The sequence below is a fragment of the Gopherus evgoodei genome, chromosome 12 (genome assembly GCF_007399415.2).
Source record: "Gopherus evgoodei ecotype Sinaloan lineage chromosome 12, rGopEvg1_v1.p, whole genome shotgun sequence".
In the NCBI taxonomy this organism is placed as follows: Eukaryota; Metazoa; Chordata; order Testudines; family Testudinidae; genus Gopherus; species Gopherus evgoodei.
The window spans coordinates 11,312,931-11,335,256 of NC_044333.1; the positions used below are offsets into that span (position 1 = coordinate 11,312,931).

At 39.5% G+C, this 22,326-nt stretch overlaps 1 protein-coding gene across 2 annotated transcripts in view; it reads right to left on the reverse strand.

Moving 5' to 3' along the window:
* The window catches only part of NFATC3 (nuclear factor of activated T cells 3), a 162,373-nt gene that overhangs the window by 21,347 nt on the left and 118,700 nt on the right, over positions 1–22,326 (reverse strand). For both annotated transcript variants that reach the window (XM_030582229.1, XM_030582230.1), the window contains exons 6-9: positions 19,869–20,009; positions 10,661–10,716; positions 9,896–10,022; positions 5,773–6,825 (exon numbers count right to left, since the gene is read on the reverse strand). In XM_030582229.1, coding sequence (XP_030438089.1) covers positions 5,773–6,825; positions 9,896–10,022; positions 10,661–10,716; positions 19,869–20,009 — 1,377 coding nt within the window. The remainder of the gene's footprint in view (positions 1–5,772; positions 6,826–9,895; positions 10,023–10,660; positions 10,717–19,868; positions 20,010–22,326) is intronic.

The following is a 22,326-nucleotide window of genomic DNA, read 5'->3' on the forward strand; positions in this document are numbered from 1 at the left end:
ACTTTCAAGTATTAGATTTCTTACTTCAGCATTCATGACACTTTGTAACAGCCTAGTTTAAATGTACTATAAATACTAATTTGCTGACTGCGTATTGTATTTTAATTTTTATATACAGTGTTCACTTTTCAATACATTCAAATTGTCTTGCTCTTACTATTGCAATTCTGTGAAAGTTACTATAGACTCAATCTGTGAAAGCTGGTGAACAGCTTCTCTAGATAACAGTATTGATCCCTAGACCAGCTAGCTAAGGATCTGAATCATCATCGGTGCTTTCACACAACTGAACATATCTCCTAAAAGATGATAAATTATTGATCACAATACTGTTATAGGAAATTGAATTAGGGTTAAAAAGTTTAACTCTAGATATGGACTGTATCTTACAAAGGAGCTTACAAATTTTATGCACAGAAAATTGTTAGAGGAGATCTAGTTATGATTTCTAGAAAATCCAGATCTGTTTTCTAATCTCCACCTTTACGTAACGAGGATACAACACATAAGGAAGTGAAAGGGGATTAGCGAAAAGGTTATCATAATCTGATACTAAACACACCCCATGGTTAATAGAACCTCCTAAAAATGATTAACTACAATTATATACATTACCCAAATCCACAAAAAAAATGGAATTTACATAATGCACACTCAGAAATACTCAATAGCTTAAGTTTCAGATGATCTAAAAGTATTACATTTCATAAATTAAAATTTGACGCACAGTTGTAAACTGGAAAGCCACAAAAGTTGTTAATTTGCTACAAGTTAATAGAATTAAAAAAAAAATGAAGAGAAGCTGCAGACCTCAACTTAACTCACTGCTGCAAACATTCTGAACAAGAATGACCAGATTTTCAAGATGAAAATCTGGGACACTTGTCCTGGGGCAAGAGCACACAAGGGACTGTGTCAGAGGGTGATGGATGTATATGGATGGCAAAGACTAAATCAAATGCTGAATCCTACTGTCTTCAGCCAGGCAATCTCCAACCCTCTCTATCATCTGAAGGATCTCACACGCTGTGTAGGGAAAAGGGTGGTTTGAGTCAATGGGAAGAAAAGGATGTCAACTTGTGAGAGACCTTGAGAACTACTTGTACTTATGCAACCTGCTATCAGTTTTACCAGCTCAGATGACCAATGGTTCTGAGATGGCCAATGTGCACAAGTTTTTAAAAATGGAACACCACTGATCTTCAGGAACACACAGCCATTCCCTATTTAGAATGGTACATAATATATAGTTGGCTTTGAAACTGCCACATCTTCCAAAAGGTAAAATTTAAGTGAAGCTTTTTCTAGCTCTGTTAGTAGTTATTTGTAATATAAATCGTAATTTGGCATTTAAATTCCTTCTTATATTCAATGCATTTCTGATTGCAAAGAGATATATACAACAGAATTTAAAGAAAATAAATGAATTTGAAGTTCTTTGAAATGCAGGTTGCCAGATTCCGATCTGCGACACCAGATCTACCATGAAAGTCTGCTATAGACAGTACAGTGTGCATACCTGCACACACACAGTGCAACTGGTGTTTCCCCCCCACACTCCTACATACTATTTTTACCCTTGGGATATATACTCTAAATAGAAGCTTTTTGCAAAATTGCACAATATGGAAAAAAGACAACAGGGGGACTTGTCACCCCTCTTAGGCTTGCATAAGCATGATGGGTGTGAAGTCATCAGCATAGTGGAATGCAGATTCACAAATGGCATTACTGATTATCTGGATTTCAGGGGACCTAAAAGGTAAATGGGATTATACAGATGCTTAAATCAGTTCAAAGGTGAACAGCAGCCTTTTGTTAATTATTTTCAGGACAATTTCAACATTAATTGAATGGTTTTCAGGTTTTGGGACATGACAATATTCTAAGCATAAAGCTACAACTCTAAAGTGAGGTGCTCAATATCTGTGACATTTAAATGTATCATTTTTCCAAACAATTGTAAAGCCAACCATTTTAGTTTGTAAATCTAAAAAGCATATGAAATAGAAGAGCTACTTTACAATATCAAATATCACAATTTTCACTGCCACATCACTATTTATTTATTTCAGCTTAAATGCGCCTGAACCGCTTCTACAAAACTGGCCATTGTAGTATCTATGGTTATGCGCTATGAAAGCTTTGTAGTCTGCTCCAAAAGAAAACTTAAGTCATTAAGGTTGATGGATTTTTCTGAAATTCTCTGCAGTAGCTCCAGGAACTATATCTGGAAACAGAGCTCTTTCTACTTTAGATGTGTGTGTAGGTAGTATGGGGTGACAGAAGGCGAGAGGATGAAAAGGCATTAATATAACAACTGTAAACCTGTTTATCAACCAAGAGAAAAACAGAGGACTGATCTTTTCTGAGTGAACATTCACCCTTTGAAAATTAACAAAGCTTGCCGTTATCTGGAGAAAATCAAAAGAACTGAGGTCTACCTCAGGTCTTCCTCCATAGAGGAAGCATTTTAGTCTGCATTTCTTTAGCCTTCCTCATACAAACTGGGAAGTCTTTCCTTTAAGCAGCAAGGCAATTCTGAGAGTCCCAGTGGAGAGCGCAAGTTCTGAAGGAGGTGGTGAGAGGAGAAGTGGTAGGTACCAATATGATAAGAATGAGGGGTCAGATCCACATTCAGAAACATGAGAACCTCAGGCCTAGGTGGGTAAAAAAGGGAAACTAAGACAGTATCCCACATGTAGTGTCTGGACACCTTGAAGAGGAAGGGCCTGCCTTTAAGAGAAGAGGGTCCCACAGAGCCAAGTGGAGGAGGCAACCCCAAGTCTACCTGCCCTAGCGCAAGGGATAGCAATCAATCAGTTTTAGAGGACATCCTTCTGAACTGATCACAGGCAAGCATTTTAGACCACACAGCATGACCAAACAGAGCACAAGCAGCCCTAGATTGTGACACTAGGCCTGTGATGTATGCTAAATAATCATAATCCCACCTTGGGGAGATGACTCCCAATTTCCTGGGCCTCTGCCATCAGATCAGAGATCCTCAACCCCTTCAACTGCTTGGAATGGAGAATATCACAAGGCTTCTTGAGACGTTTAGAAATGTTCCAATATATCACAAATTGCTGTATTCTGGAGCATCTCTCACACTTAGGGCTGGTCTACAGTGGACATTTTCCAATATAACTATGTAGTTCAGGGGTGTGATTTTTTGCCAACTTAGCTATCAGTAAAAGGCCATGCATGGATGCAGTTCTACAGGTGCCTTTTAGCAGTATAATTTATTATACCCCTGACCAGAATAACCATATCTGTATAAGTACATTTATAGCTGTGTAACTGTATCTACACTTGAGGAGTTTTTCTGTTTTAACTATGCTGGCACAGACAAGCCCCAAGGAAAGCAGTGCTCTTCTAAGTGACAGAGTCCCAGGGCTAAATGTAACATTTTGCAGACATGCTTAGTCAATTATGCTTAAAGCAGCCCCCCATAGTGGGACAGCTAAATGGAGATTCTTCCATTTGCTAGAACATAGAATTTAACAACAGGGTGAATTTGCCATAGAAGAAAGTTCAAAAAAGTCAAGTTTTGTCACCACATATAAATCAGACATCTGACTTCTGGCAAAGGATAAGGAAGATATTCTTACTGGTTGACTACATTACTTGCAAATGGCTTCTGCAATCTAGGCCTTCAAGAACAACCACCTTAAGAGCTGAGCCAGCTTCAGATACAAACTGGAGAGCAGGAATCAGGCATAGATCCCTTTTACCAAAAACAATGCTTTTTCAACTTGTTGATTTCATTCCATGTGTTACCTTGAACCAAGACTTCTTGGTGTCTGGAGATGAGGTCAGTTGTACTCTTGGAAAGTTCTTTATTATGTTAATTCCAGCGACTGCTTTCACTAACTGCGTATTTCAAAGACTGAACTTGATGCATGCTTGTGTCAGACAGATGCACCATGCAATTTTTCTAACAGTTGCATATTTCTGAACTGAACTTTTTCACAAGCCATGTCAGAAGCCCTTGTTTTCACCAAGGTTCAACTTCATGGCAAGTTAAAATTCTGTTTTCTTCAACTGAAACAGCACAGAAGATTTTAGTGCAAAACATGTCATGCTTTATGGAACAGAAACAACCTGAAAAATTGAGTTTGAAATATAATGGCAAATTAGTAGATTCACAAAAAAGTCACTGTTGCTGTTTGCGGTGGAATAGCATCAGGACATAGGTAGCTTTGCTCAAACCTACCAATGGAAACGGAGCTATCTACAGGGTTAGACAGAAACTGAGCAGGAGTTTTGAGAATGTCAATAGTGTCTAAATGTTGGACTTTTGCTGTTCAAGAGGCAAATTGTGGATCTAGTTCCTCGTACCTTTCACTAGTACTAATTTTTTTAAAAGAAATTTTAAGAATCTAGTGTCTCTCTAAGAGCAATCTGTTAGAGAACTGTTTTCTAGGCAATAGGAAATTACATAACCATAATTTTAGTACTTTAATGTTTTTTAAAAACTGAAGTTACACAAATACCAAAAAACGATATGTAGCAGACTCACTGATTTTGATGAATTACTTGGAGGCAGCTTGCAACCTAACAATTCTTGAAAATTATTAGCTGATGAATTAAGATGGTTAGATAATTGGGCAGTTATTATTAGTACTAGATAAGTATCACCTTCATGCACTATTTATAGTTTATAAAAAGTAATTAAGGCAGACTTCACCATTACATTCTATTAAATCTTTGAGATGTGGAGCGCACAATTTTTGTCTGGATTAATTATTAGATTAACTAGGTTCTACTGCTAGGCTTGTCAAATCCATGCACCCCTTGCCAGCTGGTGTGTACTGAATGTCCCATGGCAAGTGGTGGGTTTACTGATCAACTTTTGTAGAATTTAAGCTTTCATTTAAAAAAGCTTCTAGCCTTTGAGGGTATTTCTACATTGCAGTAAAACATCCACAACTGGCCTCTGTCAGCTGACTTGGCTGGGATGGAGGGCTATAAAACTGCAGTGTAGACATTTGGGTTCAGGCTGGAGCCCAGGCTACGGGACCTTCCCCATATTACAGAGACCCAGAACCTGGGCTCCGGCCCATGCTCAAATGCTTATCAGATTTCAAGGTAGTCCTGAAATTTAGATAACATTTTAGTTTCAAACAGAACTGGTCTGGGCATTAGGTTTGTCCATCTAAACTGGGGCATTTTTACCTAGTCCGTGTCACACTAAACGACTGTCACATGCTTAGCAAATGAACCTAAACAGGCCTCTTAAGTTTGATTTCTCTCAGCATCTAGCCTATTGCAAATGGTGGACGAATAAAGCGTTGACATCACTAAGGGTTAGAATTGTATTCTTCCGCAGTTTGAATTTCAAGATATTAGTCAAAGGCTCCAAATTACGTTTAAGTAACTCCAAATAACAAAAGGACACAGTAGCATCACATCAACAAGTTACAAATAGAAGTGTTTTAAAACTAATTCCTCATGTAGAAGGATGAATGTATAATGTTCCTGAATGGTAAAGGGTAAATTTTTAGAAGGGATTTTGTGCTCGAAAAACCAATTGTAGGTGAAAATCAAAAGAAGAGCACTTACTACCTCTAATTACAGGAATTATACCTAATGTGCAGTACGTATACAACAGGCACTGGCGGGGACAAAAATGTGACTACAAGTTTGTGGATGGAAGCTATGACTGTAAAAGAGAGACTGTTCTTCTGAAAATATGTTGCTTACATTACTGCTCCAATGTCACTAGTATCTTACAAAATCCCAGCCATCAAAATTATATCCACTTACCATCATCTAGCGTGATGTCTTGCAATCCAATTGTTTGAAAATTCAACTCTTGATCTTCAGGTTCTGGCTTAACGTTAACAGCTATCCCGTCTGATGAAAATGGAGATGATTCGCATACACTGTGATGTACTAAAGATGAAGCTGCATGAAGACTTCCCAATCCAGGACTATGTTCTTGAGGGGAGTGTTGTCCTGAGTGACTTACAACTGTTGGGGGAGGGGATGAGGCAGGTCCTGAGCTAGGAGACTGGTACGGCATAGGTTGCAGCTGAGGAGAAGCTGGCCCTGACAGTGGAGAATGGACCAAAGGATGAGAAGCTGTTGGGGATGGTGATGAAGCAGACCCTGGGTTTGCAGAATGGTACGTGACTTGCGGCAACTGAGGGGAAGGTTGCCCAAGGGGTTGACTCATTGCAGAAGAGACAGAACCCTGCCCACTATTTGGACAGCGGTATCCCATTGACTGCAGATGAGGTGATGACTGTCCTGAATGAGCTGGATGTGCCAAAGGATGCCCTACTGTACATGAAATTGTCACTGAGCCAGGATTCGAAGAATGGTACTGCATTGGTGGCAGAGGTGGGCAGCTAAGATTTATCAAATGAGGTACAGCTGCATCTTGTTGAAATGAAATAGCGTCAAATCCTTGGCTGGAGGCAGAGTTCATGGGAAGACCAGGTTGCCCATTGTACATAACATTAGATTGCATAGGCTGGTAGGAAGGCCTCACAGGAGGTGTTGATGTTACTTGGAAAGACTGGTGAACCACAGGAGGCAAAACATGACACTCATCACCTGGACTGATGTTTCTACCTTGTATGTGAGACAGATGGGATACTGCTGATGTCACCATGGATGTATACGGTTGCTGAACTGGGCACACAAGGCTCCTGGGTGATGTAGACAGTAAACTATCGTGCGAGTGCCCTGGATCTGCTGAAGACAGCTGAGTTCGGATGGAGTGCAGGCCCTGAACACTGCCAGTATGAGGCAACGACAAAGATGGAACAGCAGTCAAATCCATTTCATCTCTGTGCTCTTGTTTCATTAAAACTAGAAAAATGAATAAAAATCAAAATTATACCTTACAATTCTATTTCACTATAATGCGACTCAGTACATAGCACGTATGTGTAAATGCTATGCCACTACTGTTGGGTTTCTTATATACTCGACTTGTTTTCCCCACCCCTTACCATTCTTTTTGTCTCACTCAATTTTTCTCTTCCATTCTTGAATTTGTGCTTCTTGTCATGCTGGCTGGCCTCTATGCCTGAAACATTTTCCCTTTTTCTTATCTACTCAGTGTTTTCCTTCAGCTCCCTCTTTCCTCATCAGTAACCCCCAGTGTCTCCATCTTCTGAACTACTGCCCTATGCTTTGTATTGGCTTGAGGGAAGGTGGGGTGTTACTGTACTATTATTGGTCAGGGACCTAAGCTCAGTAGATCTGAGTTCATAAAGGACACTAGGGGCCAACCAGTGAGCTTCACTGACAAGATTCTGACAAGTAGTTCAGCACCAACCCCCACATACAGGGGAAAGAGTTATGAAACTATTACCAGAGGCTCCAAATTATACCTCCGCAGATCTAAAAAGTAAAAGTTTTGCCAGCACAGCTATGTTGGCTAAGGGTGTGATTTAACTATGCCATAAGATCCCCTACGGTAGAACCAATTATACTGTCAATTATACACCATAATGACATATTGCAAAGCTGGAAAATACTAACTAACTAAATACATTAATGCCACCAAATATTAACAAACAAATCTTGTAACAGAGCCTTCAGAAATATACTGATATTTCTTATGCAAACATGTATTTTCCCTTTTAACCTTGGAAACCAGAGGCGAGATCCAACTACTTCAGTTCTGAAGTAAACCATTTCTGGGTATTCCAGAATATGAAACATGGAATGTATAAGACAGCAAATTCACAGGTAATAAGGACAGTTTCCCATTTACCTCCCCTATCCAGTCTGACAGTCTGTATAGGGGAATGTGGCAGAGGAGTAGCTAGGAATGGACATTTGGATGGGCCCCAATTATGGGGAACAGGCAATGACCAGAAAGCTTGGCTGAGCCCCATTTCCTATGCCTGCTATCCAGTCCCCCATCACCTGCTATGTAATGTGCTGTTCCCAATATCACAGAAGCAGCAGCCCCTGTTCTTCTCTGTCCTACTCTTAACACCTGCTGCCTCAGCTGCACAGCTCCCCATGTGTGGGGACTGTCAGGAAGCCATATAGGTCTCCGCAGGGCAGCCATATTCTCTCTAGTAGTGTGCCCCAGCCTCTCTACTGGGCGGGGGAAGCAGTTACTGACTGATCTGGAACAGACAATGGGAGGGAGGAGGTGGCTCTCATGTCTTTGCCAGGGTCTTACAGCCATCTACCACAGCTACTGCTGTTACAGGAGTTAAAAGGGGCTCAAGCAGGCTCATATTCAGGTGGGCTTGGATGCTAACTGGGTGGGGTCATGGCCTATCCTAGGCCCACCTGTGGCTATAGTCTGGGGATGTGCAAAGAAGCATTTATCCCTAGTTTGGGAAGATTCAAACTATGTACAGTAACTCCTTGCTTAACATTGTAGTTATGTTCCTGAAAAATGTGACTTTAAGCGAAACAATGTTAGGTGAATCCAATTTCCCACCCCCAAAACCCACTTTGGTTTGCACTGAAAAATGTGAAGTGCTACAGCAGTGCATGCATGCTATTGTAGCAATCAAAACTTTCCAAAGTTACACCAATAATGAGGCATGCCTATGCACCCATAAGTATGGCTACGTGGAGGCAATAATTATCTTTTTAATACAACACCTAGAATGATTCTCCCCCTCCCCAAGATGCTTATTACCATGCCTACACGGACTTATTTCATATTTCCTTTCAGCTCCTGGGTTCTTTTTAAAACAGCCACAGAATTGTAGGTTGACGCATTCTTCAATAATTTGAGTCCCCTTGCTTTTTTTTTTTAAGCCAAAGGCCATGGGTAACTGATAATCAGGGGCTGTTACTTATAAGCACAACAGCTTTTTCCTGCCAACACCTGTACCAATCAATTACTGGCTTATAGCATGCATGTTAAAATGAAAACAGGAAACCCTTCAAGTGGGTGTTAAGGGTTGCCGTAATGTAGCTTCAGTTATAACTTCACTTCCTTTTTATTTTGGACACATTTTAAGCTGGTATGTTCCATTACTCATTCCAATATTTCAAGAGTAGTTTTTTCAGTAAAGAGCCACCTTATGATTACTTTGGTGCTCTTTTGGTATAAAATAATAATTCAGGTGTCAGTCTACAGTGCCTGTTAGAAGCATCCATTAGTTTTCTGATATACACTTGTGTATGTCAAGTCCTCCAATTTCACATAAACAGCATGTACAAAGCAATGCTGAAGGGAATTTACATTTACAGTTATCACTGGTTCTTGATGAACTCCTGACTGCTCTTTACAGTCTATTAGGAACTTTAAGTCCACTTGAAAAGCCATCCAAAAAGAATAAAGTGTTATATATCTGCAATAGAGTTTTCCCCAATACCAATAACACTCTTGCTAAGACAGATCAACTAGAGTATGCCATTCTTACAAAGTTCAAGACTAGCTCTCTCCACACTGAAAGATGTCTATGGAGTATATTTTCTTCCATCTCATCTGAACTCCAAAGTTGTATTTTGACTATTGAGAGAGACTGGCAGCGTATAAATTGGGGATGATCTATTCCTCTATCTGTGACTGTACTCCTGGAATTCACTACACAGTATCACTAACTGGAGACGGAACAGAATAATGAAAAAAAGTGACCACTGAGAAATCACACTCCATGTGAATTAACAAGCTATAGGAATAAAAGAATTAAATAATGTTGTAAAAATATAATTGCCAAAATAGACATTCGTAACCCTATTCATATTATTTCACACTACTACATTGGATTAAAGTTTCTGTTATGAAGTTAGACAAATTCTTAATTAGCAATTCACAAACTGGAAAAAATTAGTCACATCTACTCAAAGGGAACACATTTTGTCTGGTATCTATGAAATACACTAAATTTTAGTAATTTTTTTTAAAAAAGTGTACACTAACTAGCTTGCAGTAAGATGCAGTAGCTGTGTGTACCTGGTGTATAAGTAAAACGTTGAGACTGGCTTTTTTTCCTCTTCCCATTGCAAAGATAAAACTGCACCTGGACAGCAGCTGTAATCGTTTTGTTATGGTACGGAGGAACTTCAAGAACAATGTTAGCCTAAATTAAAGTTGAAACAAGATAGCATTACATTTAAAATGTAAATGAAATACATCTGTTAAATAAAGAATACTGCATGAATGCTGACTGCAATGTTAACTCAAACAGGGATTTTTAGTTGGATGAAGCTATTGCATCATGCATCTTCTAAACAGTAAAGCAGAAACAGAAAATATAATTTAAGACCTGTGACGCGGGAAACATTTTTGCATATTCTAGATATTACATTTTTATTTAAAAATACACTTATGTGAGGTAATAATTTATCTTCAAGAGCATATGAATGCCATGGTAGCAGACACTAAACTTCATACCGCTCATCTCATTGTCAGGAGTCTAATGCAATAAAAATTACTTCTCACCTTAACAGTTATTCCAAATTTCTCTTTTTAGTTTTTCAAACAAGTTTACCATTTTGTTTTCTTAGGAAGCAGCAACCTAATAACTGTTTTATATTGTTACGACAATTTAGAAAAAGTCTTCAGATGAAGTCAGTAAACTTCAAAACTTGTTCATGTGTCCTATTAATCATTTACTTTACAGTAAAAGTCTAACCTGAAAAACAAGACAAAGACCAGCAATTTCTTACTTAAAAACAGAAACAAAGAAGAAGAAACAAAGAAAAATAAGTTTCTCACCCCTTGACACTTTTCCCTAATTATTTTTCCTTCTACTTCCCACTGAGGTCGTCCATCTGTTGAGAGAAATTAAGTTTACAAGAAATTCAGGCGAAAAAGTATTTTCTGAAATACGCTGAATAAAAGTGAATGCAATTCAAAATATTAAAGTTCAGTTACAAGACAATATTGCAGTTTTTGTAAACAGATTCTAAGATTCTTAAATGTTCTTACTGTTGCAAACATCCAAGGCTCTTTATTTACTTTAATGTAATCTGACCAAAGATTTCTTTACAAACAAATCTATATCTCTAAGGATTTCTCCGTAGATTATATTGTGAGTTGACACCACAGTCAAAGAGCACGTATAGTTCTTTACACTGATATTCTTTAAATAAGAGGAGAAAATTCAGGTTTTCCACCATGATTTTAAAATGTCAGGTAAATTAAAATAAATTGTAAAATTTAATGGTCACATCCTTAACTGAAGTGTATTAGTTATACATACTGTGTCATTTAACATAAGCTGAATATCTGGCCCATTCTACTTAATTTACAAGGATCAATTAAAATCTGTTTAAATATTTTTATAAAAATACATTAATGAAAAAAGAATGCTGATACTTGTTTAAAGGTAAAAGCTCCTATTACATAACGTGATAAAAATTAAATTAATATTTCTAATTCCAGAAGCAAGCATGTGTGTACACACATTAATTACTGTTTGGTAGAAGACAAAAAAGGAAAAAACAAGAGATGCAGCTATTCATAGATGTCATACACTACCAGTAGAAAGCTGAATGATTGCTTTTAAGTTTGCGTCATATTGCACAGACCACCATAGGACGAATACCAGTATGTAATTAAAAACAATAGTACACATAGGATGCTTAAAACACTTAGGGAGCAAGTGACTTCAACGGTGTCTGCAACAAAATTAGACTAAAAAGTCGTATTTTTTACATTTCAGTGAAAAGGAGGACTACTTTTGCCAATACATATGCAACTAAGTTACTACAATCATACAAGCAGTGTGATTGACCACAATCATACAAGCAGTGTAATTTGACACTGCACTCTGAGCAGAAGCTCACTGTCTGCTGATCACCTGTAACACAAGGACAAAACCAGAGCCCTGAACAGGAGAAAAGTGTGATTCTCAGATTCATGGGTGTGCTAGTTCTGAACCAAGGCAGTTATGAATTTGTAACCACCAAAAAACTCCTTGGTGGAGTCTGAAGGATTCTTCACCTAGTTCGAATCAGGAGGTAATCTACGGTAAGCTTATTTGCATGATGTAGTTTCTTTATTATCAGAGGGGTAGCTGTGTTAGTCTGGATCTGTAAAAAGCAACAAAAGAGTCCAGTGGCGCCTTACAGACTAACAGAAGTATTAGAGCATAAGCTTTCGTGAGTGAATACCCACGTCATCAGGTGCCACAGGACTCTCTAGTTTCTTTATTGTTTTCTCTGTAATGATTTTACCTTAAGAATATATATTTGGTTAGAAAGAGCTGTGTGGTAACATATTGGTGGACTTTGAGAAGAAAACAGAGTACGGCCTGGTTATACAATCTGACTTTACTGGAGAATTTAAAGCATAGGCCGGGAACAGTACAGCCTGAAAATACCCCCATCATGAAGGAGAGAAGTGCATGTCTCTGCCCATAGAGGAGATGGCTGGGGAATTGGAAGCCTGAGAATGGGTGCCCTTGCTGGCCCATGGAAGGGGGAATACTGGTTAAGTTGCTCTGAACTGTGACAGAGCCACAGTCTTTGAGCTCAGAGGTGAAGCAGACAAGAAGCATGTGTCTCTGAAGAGTTTAACCTCTGATATATTTGAGGCGGAGGTTGGTCTATGGTATGTCTTGGATTCATACAAAAGTTCAGATCCAACAGGCTTCATTGCAAATGTCTCCTGTAGCAGAATTGCCTGTAGTGTGTTCTGCCACTCCTTTCTCGTTCTTGGAATAAATATAGAGCATTTGAAGGAGAGTACCCCCTCTTCTAGACAGACAAGGCATCTGGTATGTGCACTGGATGCTGGAAAGACAGATGGGCAGGAAGCACATCTCTTAAAGCCTGTCTTACTAGTCTTTGGATCGACCATCTCAGAACCAAAGAAAGTTTTGACTAAAATCTATCCTTGGCTATATACCAATTAATCCTATACTAAAAAAACCTAATAGTGTTATCTAAGCTAGACACTGAGGACTGATCCGGGTTTACCCCAGTTCGGTTCTAACCCATCAGCTAGTCTAGGCTGAAAGGAACCGAAGCAGCTGGAGCACTGTGACCCAGGGACCTCTTGGTGCCAACTGGCAGAGCGCATGGGGTGTATAAAGGCTACAGGGATTCCTTGGGTCTGGCATCTACATACAAGGTCTCTACTGAAAACCTGTGACATACTGGTCATCATAATCATTGCAAAATGTATGTAAGGATAGTATGTAAGGAGTTATGAACATTCACTGACAATATGGTCCTAATGCAATCCTCTAGAATACAATAGGGACTATCTATTTAAGAAGAACAAAGAATATAGACCAAAGGACTGAGGGAGTCTTTCCTGGGAAGCAGAGACTCTGAAGATGATTTGGGAACGCTGGAGGGTAATCATCTGACTGTGAGCTCCTAGTGTGACACTGTGGTCAAAAGGGCTAATGGAATCCTGGTATGTAGAAACAGGGGGATCTCTATGGGTATAAGGAGATATCTCTGTATTTGGCATTGGTACAACTGTTACTGGAATATTATATCCAGTTTTGATGTCCATAGTTCAAGAAAAGTGATGAGGATTCAGCAAAGAGCAACAAGAATGATTACCGGATTAGGAAACATGCCTTATTGTAACTGAGCTCTTTGAGTCTATTTAGTTTAGTAAATAGAAGGTTAAGGGATAGTTTGATCACAGGCTGAGTATCTACATAGGGAACAAGAAATTGGTAGTGGGCTCTTCAGCTTAGACAAAGGTATTACAAGATCCAATGGCTGGAAGTTGAAGCTAGACAAGTTCAGACTGGAAATAAGGTGAACATTTCTAATAAGGAGTGTAATTAACCACTGCAACAATTAAGCAGATTGTCTGGTGGATTCCACTATCCCTGGCAATTTTTTAAAATCAAGATTAGATTCTTCTTTAAAATATATGCTCTAGTTCAAACAGTAATTAATTCAGGAAAGTTCTACGCCCTTTGTTATGCAGAAGACTAGATGATCACAGTGGTCCCATCTGTCCTTATCTATGAACCACAACCTTAACTTTGCACTCGTATGGATGCTAGCTTTCCACTACCCATCTTATCAAACTCTTCCCTCAAAACACTATTAGTTGTGGATGTCTAGTTTAGTAATTTGGTGCTGGAAGGGGGTTTTGTGGTGATGATGGTGACAGAAAGATGGCATCCCTATTGAGAAGAATTAAGATTGTGGTATAGCTAGTTGTAGTAGTGAAGTGGTGTGTGTGTGTGTGTGTGTGTGTGTGTGTGTGTGTGTGTGTGTGTGTGTGTGTGTGTGTGTGTGTATTAGTAGAGGGTATATATTTAGTATTATATTTCCTTGCTTTTGTGGTCCTATGTCAGGTATGTTATGTGTTTAGAAGCTTTGTCTGTAACAAAGATTTGTTAATATATAGCTGAGGTCAAAATTAACTAATGTGCTCTACCTACTGATACCAACTTCTTTGTTAGGATTGTAATTATAAAAGTGTATTTAGACATCAGTTTTTGAAGAGAGAGAAATTACCGATATCTAGTGATAGCTCTGTTTCAATGGTAATATCTTGCAAAATACAAAATCATGACTGAGACATTCAGATTTATCTTTTAGACCTATGTCAGACCCATTGCAAGTTTCAGATAAAAAATAATGAAAGTCCATCCAACTAAACAAAGTTTTACACTAATGGTAGGGGAAATGATTTTTTTATTCTGGAAATTACACCATCAGATGTACAACTGTTAACATAAAAGGATTATTTAATATATTAGCACTATACTGTCATTTCATTATTCCCCAAATTAATTCTGTATTTTTTAATTAAAATTGGTAAAATGTCATCTATATATTATAGATATGGAACTGCTGCACAAGAAAAAGAAGGGCATATGAGTTAATGAAGTCCCTGTCAGGTCTCTAATATTTAAGCAACAGAAAAGCTGGATGTTTACTGGAAGTTAATGACATGCAGGGTGAAGCTGACTACCCAAGGCCATTGAAACTTAACTGATGATTTGTCAAGAAGTACCCTACAAGTCTGTTGATATGAAAATACTTTTTGAGTCATCAGTTTGGTTTTGTGTATGATACCACAGATTTGAGTCACGTACTTTATTTTACAGGGCATTTAGAGAAAATTTAAGCCCAGTACAACGGCTAGATTTTTCTTTTTCTCCCGACAGCCTATCAAAGCCAAGGCACAAAATCCATGTTGGCGGAAAGGCGGAATTTAGTTTATGTTCTTATGCCCTAACTGGTTGCAAAATTCAGTTTGCTGAGCTGCCAAGAAACATCTGATTCTAGTTGCATATTAACTGAAGAATGAGAAGCAATCACCTAAAGGAGCAGACCAGAATGCCCATAATGGTGGTGCCCTCCTCATTACTTTTAATCCACTGATTAAGGCACTTACCCAGGAATATGGAAGGCCTGGGTTCCTGATAAGGAACAGGGATTTTAACTTGGGTCTCCCAGATCGCAGAGGAGAACCTTAGCTGCTGGGCTATAAGATATTCTGGTGTGAGTCTTTCAATCTCTCCCGTTGTAGCTGTTTCTCTGTGTATAAGTAATTGAGTAGTCATTGGAGCAGGGACTTGAACTCTGGTCTCCCACATCCTGGTGAGTGCCCCATGCACCAAGAATTATCATCCTTTTTCCGTGGTCCAGCGTCTATTCACTCATTCATTCTGAACGTTTGTGTGGGTATCAAACACAGCAAGAGTGGAATGAAATATTTTTAAAATAAAAAAATGAGTTTGTAAAACCACAAACAGTATTAGAACTCAGGAACAGATGTAGTATCTGAAGCTACTTTTTAGTTGATGATATTTCAAGCTGTTAGGATCCCTGTGAAAATGTAAATATATACAGTATTCACTGTGTAGGCTGTGTAATTTTTTTCTTCAGATCAGTCAAACATTTTTAAAAAAGAGAGGCATTCCTTTTCTATGTCGGAGCACATGAGTGTTTTAAGCTACCTATATTTTTGGGGTGGAGGGGAGAGAAGGGGCAGAAGGGGAGACAGGAGGAGAAGCAGCGGGGAAGGTACAGCAAGATTGCTCCCTAATACAAACACAAGTTATCCAGAACTCTTGAACCTCCCTTGAATTAAAGGGTCCAGGATAAAGCTCAAACCGAAGTAGAAGAAGAATAGAAAAAGTTTAGCAAAACTAAGTAAGCCTCCTAAAAAGCTGCTACAATTATGCCTAACACACACCTGCTTCAGGACTAAAACAAGAAGAAGAACAGAAACTTATTTTCTTTAGATAAGTTTTAAATTACAGCTTTCATTTCAGGTAATTACTTAATATACAGCTGAATATACTATTCAGTCAAATCTTCTTACCCAACCCTATAGGAAGTAGGGCCTCCAAAATTTCCCACAATCAAACTTAAAGAATCTGCTAGCTACTGTAGGTTAATTTGTTACTACTGTATTATATATTGTATGAGAGCAATCTGAAGTTTAATTTTTCTAAAATACATGAATGCACTAGAGTTTTGTGAAGAAAAATACTAAATGCTTTAATAAAAAGTATATTAAACTAATGAATATTTGCAACCTAAGCAGTTTGAATGGACTTTACTAACAAGATAAGGCAAGAATTTTGGCCCTTCAGTTCTCAGCTTACTTCTGGGGGAATTTTGTGCCAAAAAATTGAAAAAGTTTTGCACAAAATATTTTAAAGTTCTGCATACGTTTTGTCAAAACAACACAATATAATCACACCAGTTTCAATTATTTTGGTAATTTATTTCAAAATACCTGTCAGCAAGAAGGTCTGTAATAATACAGACAACTAAAAAGACTTCCTGAATATTTTTGACAAATAGATTCCTTACTAGCATATTAATACAGAACTGAGTAATTCATTTTAAACTACAATACAGAAACATATTTCCTGCACCCCTCAGAAGCAGTGCAAAGGCTTAGGTGAGTTGGGGTAATGGATGAGCTGAGGAAGAGGAAAGTAATTGGTGGGAGGAAACCTGGGTGTGAACCTGGAAGGCTGTTGGGCACGGGTGGGAGAAATATGGAACAGGTTTTTTAGGGGTGAGTGGGGAGCGACTGTTAAGGAGCCTCCCCATGCAGATCCTGGCTGACCCCTTAGCCTCCCTCATTCAGTCAGGCACATCTGCTCCACCCCGTGTCCTTGCATCCCCATTCAGCTACCCCTTCTCATCACATCCATCCCTGCACTCCCCTCCCCCATTCCTGCATCCCCATTCAGATACCCCATCCCCATGTGTCCCTGCACTTCCAATCCCATTCAGCTCCTAGCTCAATGCTGTCAACCCACTAGCTTCTGAACTCCAGTCTATGTAATCTCCCAGCAGCCCCATGTGCCCTACCTACTCCTTCCATCCTCCGCCCCATATCTCATGCCTCTTCACCTGGCCCTATAGGCAGGGCGCTCTCCTCTCTACTTGTGGCTGGCTGAGCCAACTGCCCACTCTTCTGGTACTACAGCAGCCCCTAGTGGTCAAAACGTGTAACTGCAGTGCATCTCTAGCAATGTATTTTTTGCAGAGAAAAAAAAATCTGCCAGGGACATGAATTCTGCACAGTGGCACAGAATTCCACCAGGAGTATCATCTTTATTACTTTGTACACTAGCTGAAATCTTGAGAAAGAGAATAAATAGGATGTGTACATGTACTATAAATATAAGACCAGATTTTTAGGCACTCACACATTTGTTTGACTCCTTATGCATGCAAATATCCAATATACACGCACAATTTGCGTATGTTTGCAAGCAAGTGGCAAATTCAGCATCTCTCTCTTTACGTATTGAAAATATCTGATTTGTGCACACATCTGGCATTGTATTTACCTATGCAACTTATGCACAAGCAAATATACACATGCAAATATACACATGCTTAACTTTAAACAGATAAGCCATGTGAACCAGATTTTTAAAGATCTATTGATGCTGTCATAAACAGATAGTTAAGGGTTAATGTCTTTTACCTGGTTTACAAGCAGTGAACCTGGACCACCTGACCAGAGGACCAATCAGAAGACAAGATACTTTCAAATCTCGGTGGAGGGAAGTCTTTGTTTTGTGTTTGTTTGTCTGTTGTTCTCTCTGGGTTCTGAGAGTGACCAGAGGTACCTACAGGCTCTCTAATTTTCTGTTCAAATAGTAAGTACAAGTAGAAAGGCGGTTTAGTCTTTTTGATTGTTTTCTTTATTTGCAAATGTGTATTTTGCTGGGAGGATTTTAATTTGTATTTGTGCTGGGGGGAAGGCTTCTCTCTAGTGTCTATAAGCTGAAAGACCCTGTAACATTTACCATCTTAATTACAGAGACAACTTTTACTTTTTCCTTTCTTTTATTAAAAGCTTTTCTTTTTTAAGACCTGATTGATTTTTTCCCCTTGTTGAGGATCAAGGGAATTGAGTCTGTACTCACCAGGGAATTGGTGGGAGACAGAGAGAGAGAAGGGAGGGGGGAAGATGGAATTCCTCTGTTTTAGATTCACGGAGCTTGAATCTGTATTACCTCTTGGGGAGGGGAAAAGAGGAGGGGGAAGGTGCATTCCTCTCTGTTTTAAGATTCAAGGAGTTTGAATCACAGTGATCTTCCAGGGTAACCCAGGGAGGGAAAGCCTGGGAGAGGCAACGGTGGGGGAAAGGGTTTACTTTCCTTGTCTAAGATCCAGGGGGTCTGGGTCTTGGGGTCCTCTGAGAAGGTTTTTGGGGGACCAGAGTGTACCAGGCACTGCAAGTCCTGGTTGGTGGCAGCACTACAAGATCTAAGCTGGTAATTAAGCTTAGGGGGATTCATGCTGGTACTCCATCTTTTGGAAGCTAAGGTTCAGAGGGGGGGTTATACCATGTCAGATGCCTTAAGTACTCTGACAAAATATATTTTATGTAGACATCATTCTTGGTTACCAAAAATTTTATTTTTTTATCCTCTGCCTCTTAATTGTTTGTCAAACTTGTATGAACACAAAATTCTCTATTTACCAATTTGTTCATGATGTTTATTCCTGTAGTGGAGGTCTCACCTGACATGACCAATTAACATATGGAGGGAGGCCTCATTTCTCGGTGGACAAAATTAGGGTAGTAAACAGATCTTTAGGCTGAAAACAGAACATTTCTACTAAATAAGATAAGTAAACAGGTCAGGAGGCTAAAAAGATAGAATGTCTGAACCAGCTAAGATAAGAGGGAGAACACCCAAGGACCCATTTACTAACCAAGGACAAGAAAGTTAGGAATGTAGAGATCAGGTAAAGACTAGGGTGAGCATGGACAATGCATGGATAGAGCATGCTACACAGGGAATGGTTCCTGCAAAGTAAAATGTTTGATGCAATGCACAATAAATGCAATGTAATGTGTAAATATATATAAAGCAAGAAGTTTTCTGTAGAACTTAGATGTGTGAAATGCCCTGTACCCACCCGCTACGTTTAAGGCTGATCAACTAAGCATAGCTTGCTGTATGCCAAATCAAGGAATCCGAGTGACAAAATCTGGTGTTAAACTGAGTTTTTTGGATCCCAAAGAACTGGATGAAGTATTCTCCCAGAACTGGACAAGGTGTTCTGGATAAGTCGTATGGAAAAGTTCTCTGAAGGAATCACAACAATTCCTCACCTGAAAGCATGATAACACAGCTAATTCCTAAGCAGCAATTAAGTCACAGGCAACACACGACTCAAATGGCGAACAAATAACTGGAACAGATGTCAAATTGTTCCCTGTTATATTTCATACAATTTTTTTCTAGTAAAACACAAGAGAAGGCCAATGCATAATATATGTAATGTATAAGCAGTTCCAAGTTTTCAGTGAGGAACCAGTTGGTTTGTAATCATCTTCCTGAGGCAGCAACTGTACTATTTTCATTTATAGCAGCTAACCCACAGAACACAGATCACTGATCAAATTGAAGTTTGAGATTACAACTTGCAAAGGTTTTAATACATTTACCACTGAAACATTCATAATTCCAGTTCTTTTCAAAACTAAAAAAGGAAAAACTTACCTTGTCCTTTTTCAAGAAATATAATTTTTGATTCTGGAAGAAAATTAGATCCAGTCATAACCATTTCATGGCCTCCATTTACGGAACAACTGTTGATGCTGTATTTTTCTATCTGAGGAAGTTCTTGAGCAGATCGCTGAGCTATTTTTTAAAAAGTTGAAAAAGGAAAAAAATGTTTAACTACTTTCATATTTTGAGTCAAACTGTAATTACTAAATGAATGATGATATAGTAAGCAATCACAAAACTTCACAACAGGTTAACCACATACATTGGATTCACTTTTCAGTTTAGTGAAATCTGTTTAAAATATTTCTGAATTATTTTGAGGTCAAAATAATTGTCAAAAGCTACTTACTTATTCTTTATATGACCCATTTTGGTATTCCCACACCTGTAGTTTACAAATGAATACCACAAATAATTTGAACTGCTGAATTAGAAACACTGCTATTTAGGACATGTCTACACTTGTCTCCGGAGCAATTGATCCACAGCGGTCGATTTAGCGCATCTAGTGAAGATGTGATAAATCAACTGCCAAACACACTCTCGTCAACTGGAGTGAGAGAGGCCAAGCAGAGTCCACCGGAGTAAGAGGTGCAGGCAGAATCGATGGGGGGAGTATCAACAATTGACTTTCTGCAGTGAAGACACTGTGGTAAGTAGAGCTAAGTATGTCGACTTCAGCTACATGAATAATGTAGTTGAAGTTGCGTAACTTAGATCGATCCCTCCCCACCCCCCAGTGTAGACCAGGCCTTAGTCTCTAGTAAGGATGTAGACTCTGCCCACTGAAACCATTAATTAGCATTTTTTCCAAAAATAAATGCTTTGACTTTTAAATTATAAAGTATTATGTTACATAAAACCCAAAATGAATACTGATGCTCTAATGTAGAAACATGATTTATTTTTTACATGAAAAAGCACATTAAGTACAAATTTTGCTCTTCCCAAATTTCCACGTTTTACGTAAATTTCTTTAACAACATGATTTAGCATACTGAAATGCTTTAAAGAAAATTTTTAATACTTTAATTTTACATTTAAATCTACAAAGTTCCAACTACTCTCTAAGTATCTTCAGTTAGGCCTGGTCTACACTACGCATTTAAACCGATTTTAGCAGCATTAAACCGATTTAACGCTGTACCCGTCCACACTACGAGGCCCTTTTTATCAATATAAAGGGCTCTTTAAATCGGTTTCCGTACTCCTCCCCGCTAAAATCGGTATTACCATATCGGATTAGGGTTAGCGTGGCCGCAAATCGATGGTATTGGCCTCCGGGCGGTATCCCACAGTGCACCACTGTGACTGCTTTGGACAGCAATCTCGGCTCAGATGCAGTGGCCAGGTAAACAGGAAAAGCCCCGCGAAATTTTGATTTTCATTTCCTGTTTGCCCAGTGTGGAGCTCTGATCAGCACGGGTGGCAACGCAGTCCCAAATCCAAAAAGAGCTCCAGCATGGACCGTACGGGAGATAGGGAATCTGACTGCTGTATAGGGAGACAAATCTGTTCCATCAAAGCTCCGTTACAGAAAACGAAATGCCAAAGCGTTTGGAAAAAAAAATCTACAGGCTACACAGTGCTGCGTGACAAGCGTAACGGGAAGCCAGAGACTCACTCATGGAGGGAGGGAGGGGGGAATGAGGACTCCAGCTATCCCACAGTCCCCAGCAGTCTCTGAAAAGCATTTGCATTCTTGGCTGAGCTCCCAATGCCTGTAGGTTCAAACAGATTGTTCGGCGTGGTTCAGGGAATAGCTCGTCAATTTACTCCCTCCCCCCCCCATGAAAGAAAAGGGAAAAACCGTTTCTTGACTTCTTTCAATGTCACCCTATGTCTACTGAATGCTGCTGGTAGACGCGATGCTGCAGCAGTGAAGAGCAGTATCTGCTCTGCTCCCCTCCCCGGTGGCAGACGATACAATATGACTGATATCCGTCGTCACCATCAGCCCGGGAGTGCTCCTGGCTTGCCTCAGGTGAGGTCGGCTGGGGGCGCCTGGGTAAAAATAGGAATGATTCCCGGTCATTCCCAGTAGATGGTACAGAACGGCTGGTAACCGTCTTCATCATAGCAACTGCGGGCTGAGCTTCAATCAGCCCCCTCCCTTTCATGTGAAAAGAAAAGATTCTGTACTGCTTGGACTATCATAGCAGTGGGATGCTGGGCTCCTCTCCCCCACACTGCTTAATGTCCTGCCTGGACTGTCATAGCACCGGGAGGCTGCCTCCCCCTCACTTTATCTCACTAACAAGTCACTGTTTCTTATTCCTGCATTCTTTATAACTTCATGACACAAATGGGGGGGACACTGCCACGGTAGCCCAGGAAGGTTGGGGGAGAAGGGAAGCAACGGGTGGGGTTGTTGCAGGGGCACCCCCCGTGAATGGCATGTAGCTCATCATTTCTGCGGGATCTGACATGGAGCAGCTGTACTCTCTGA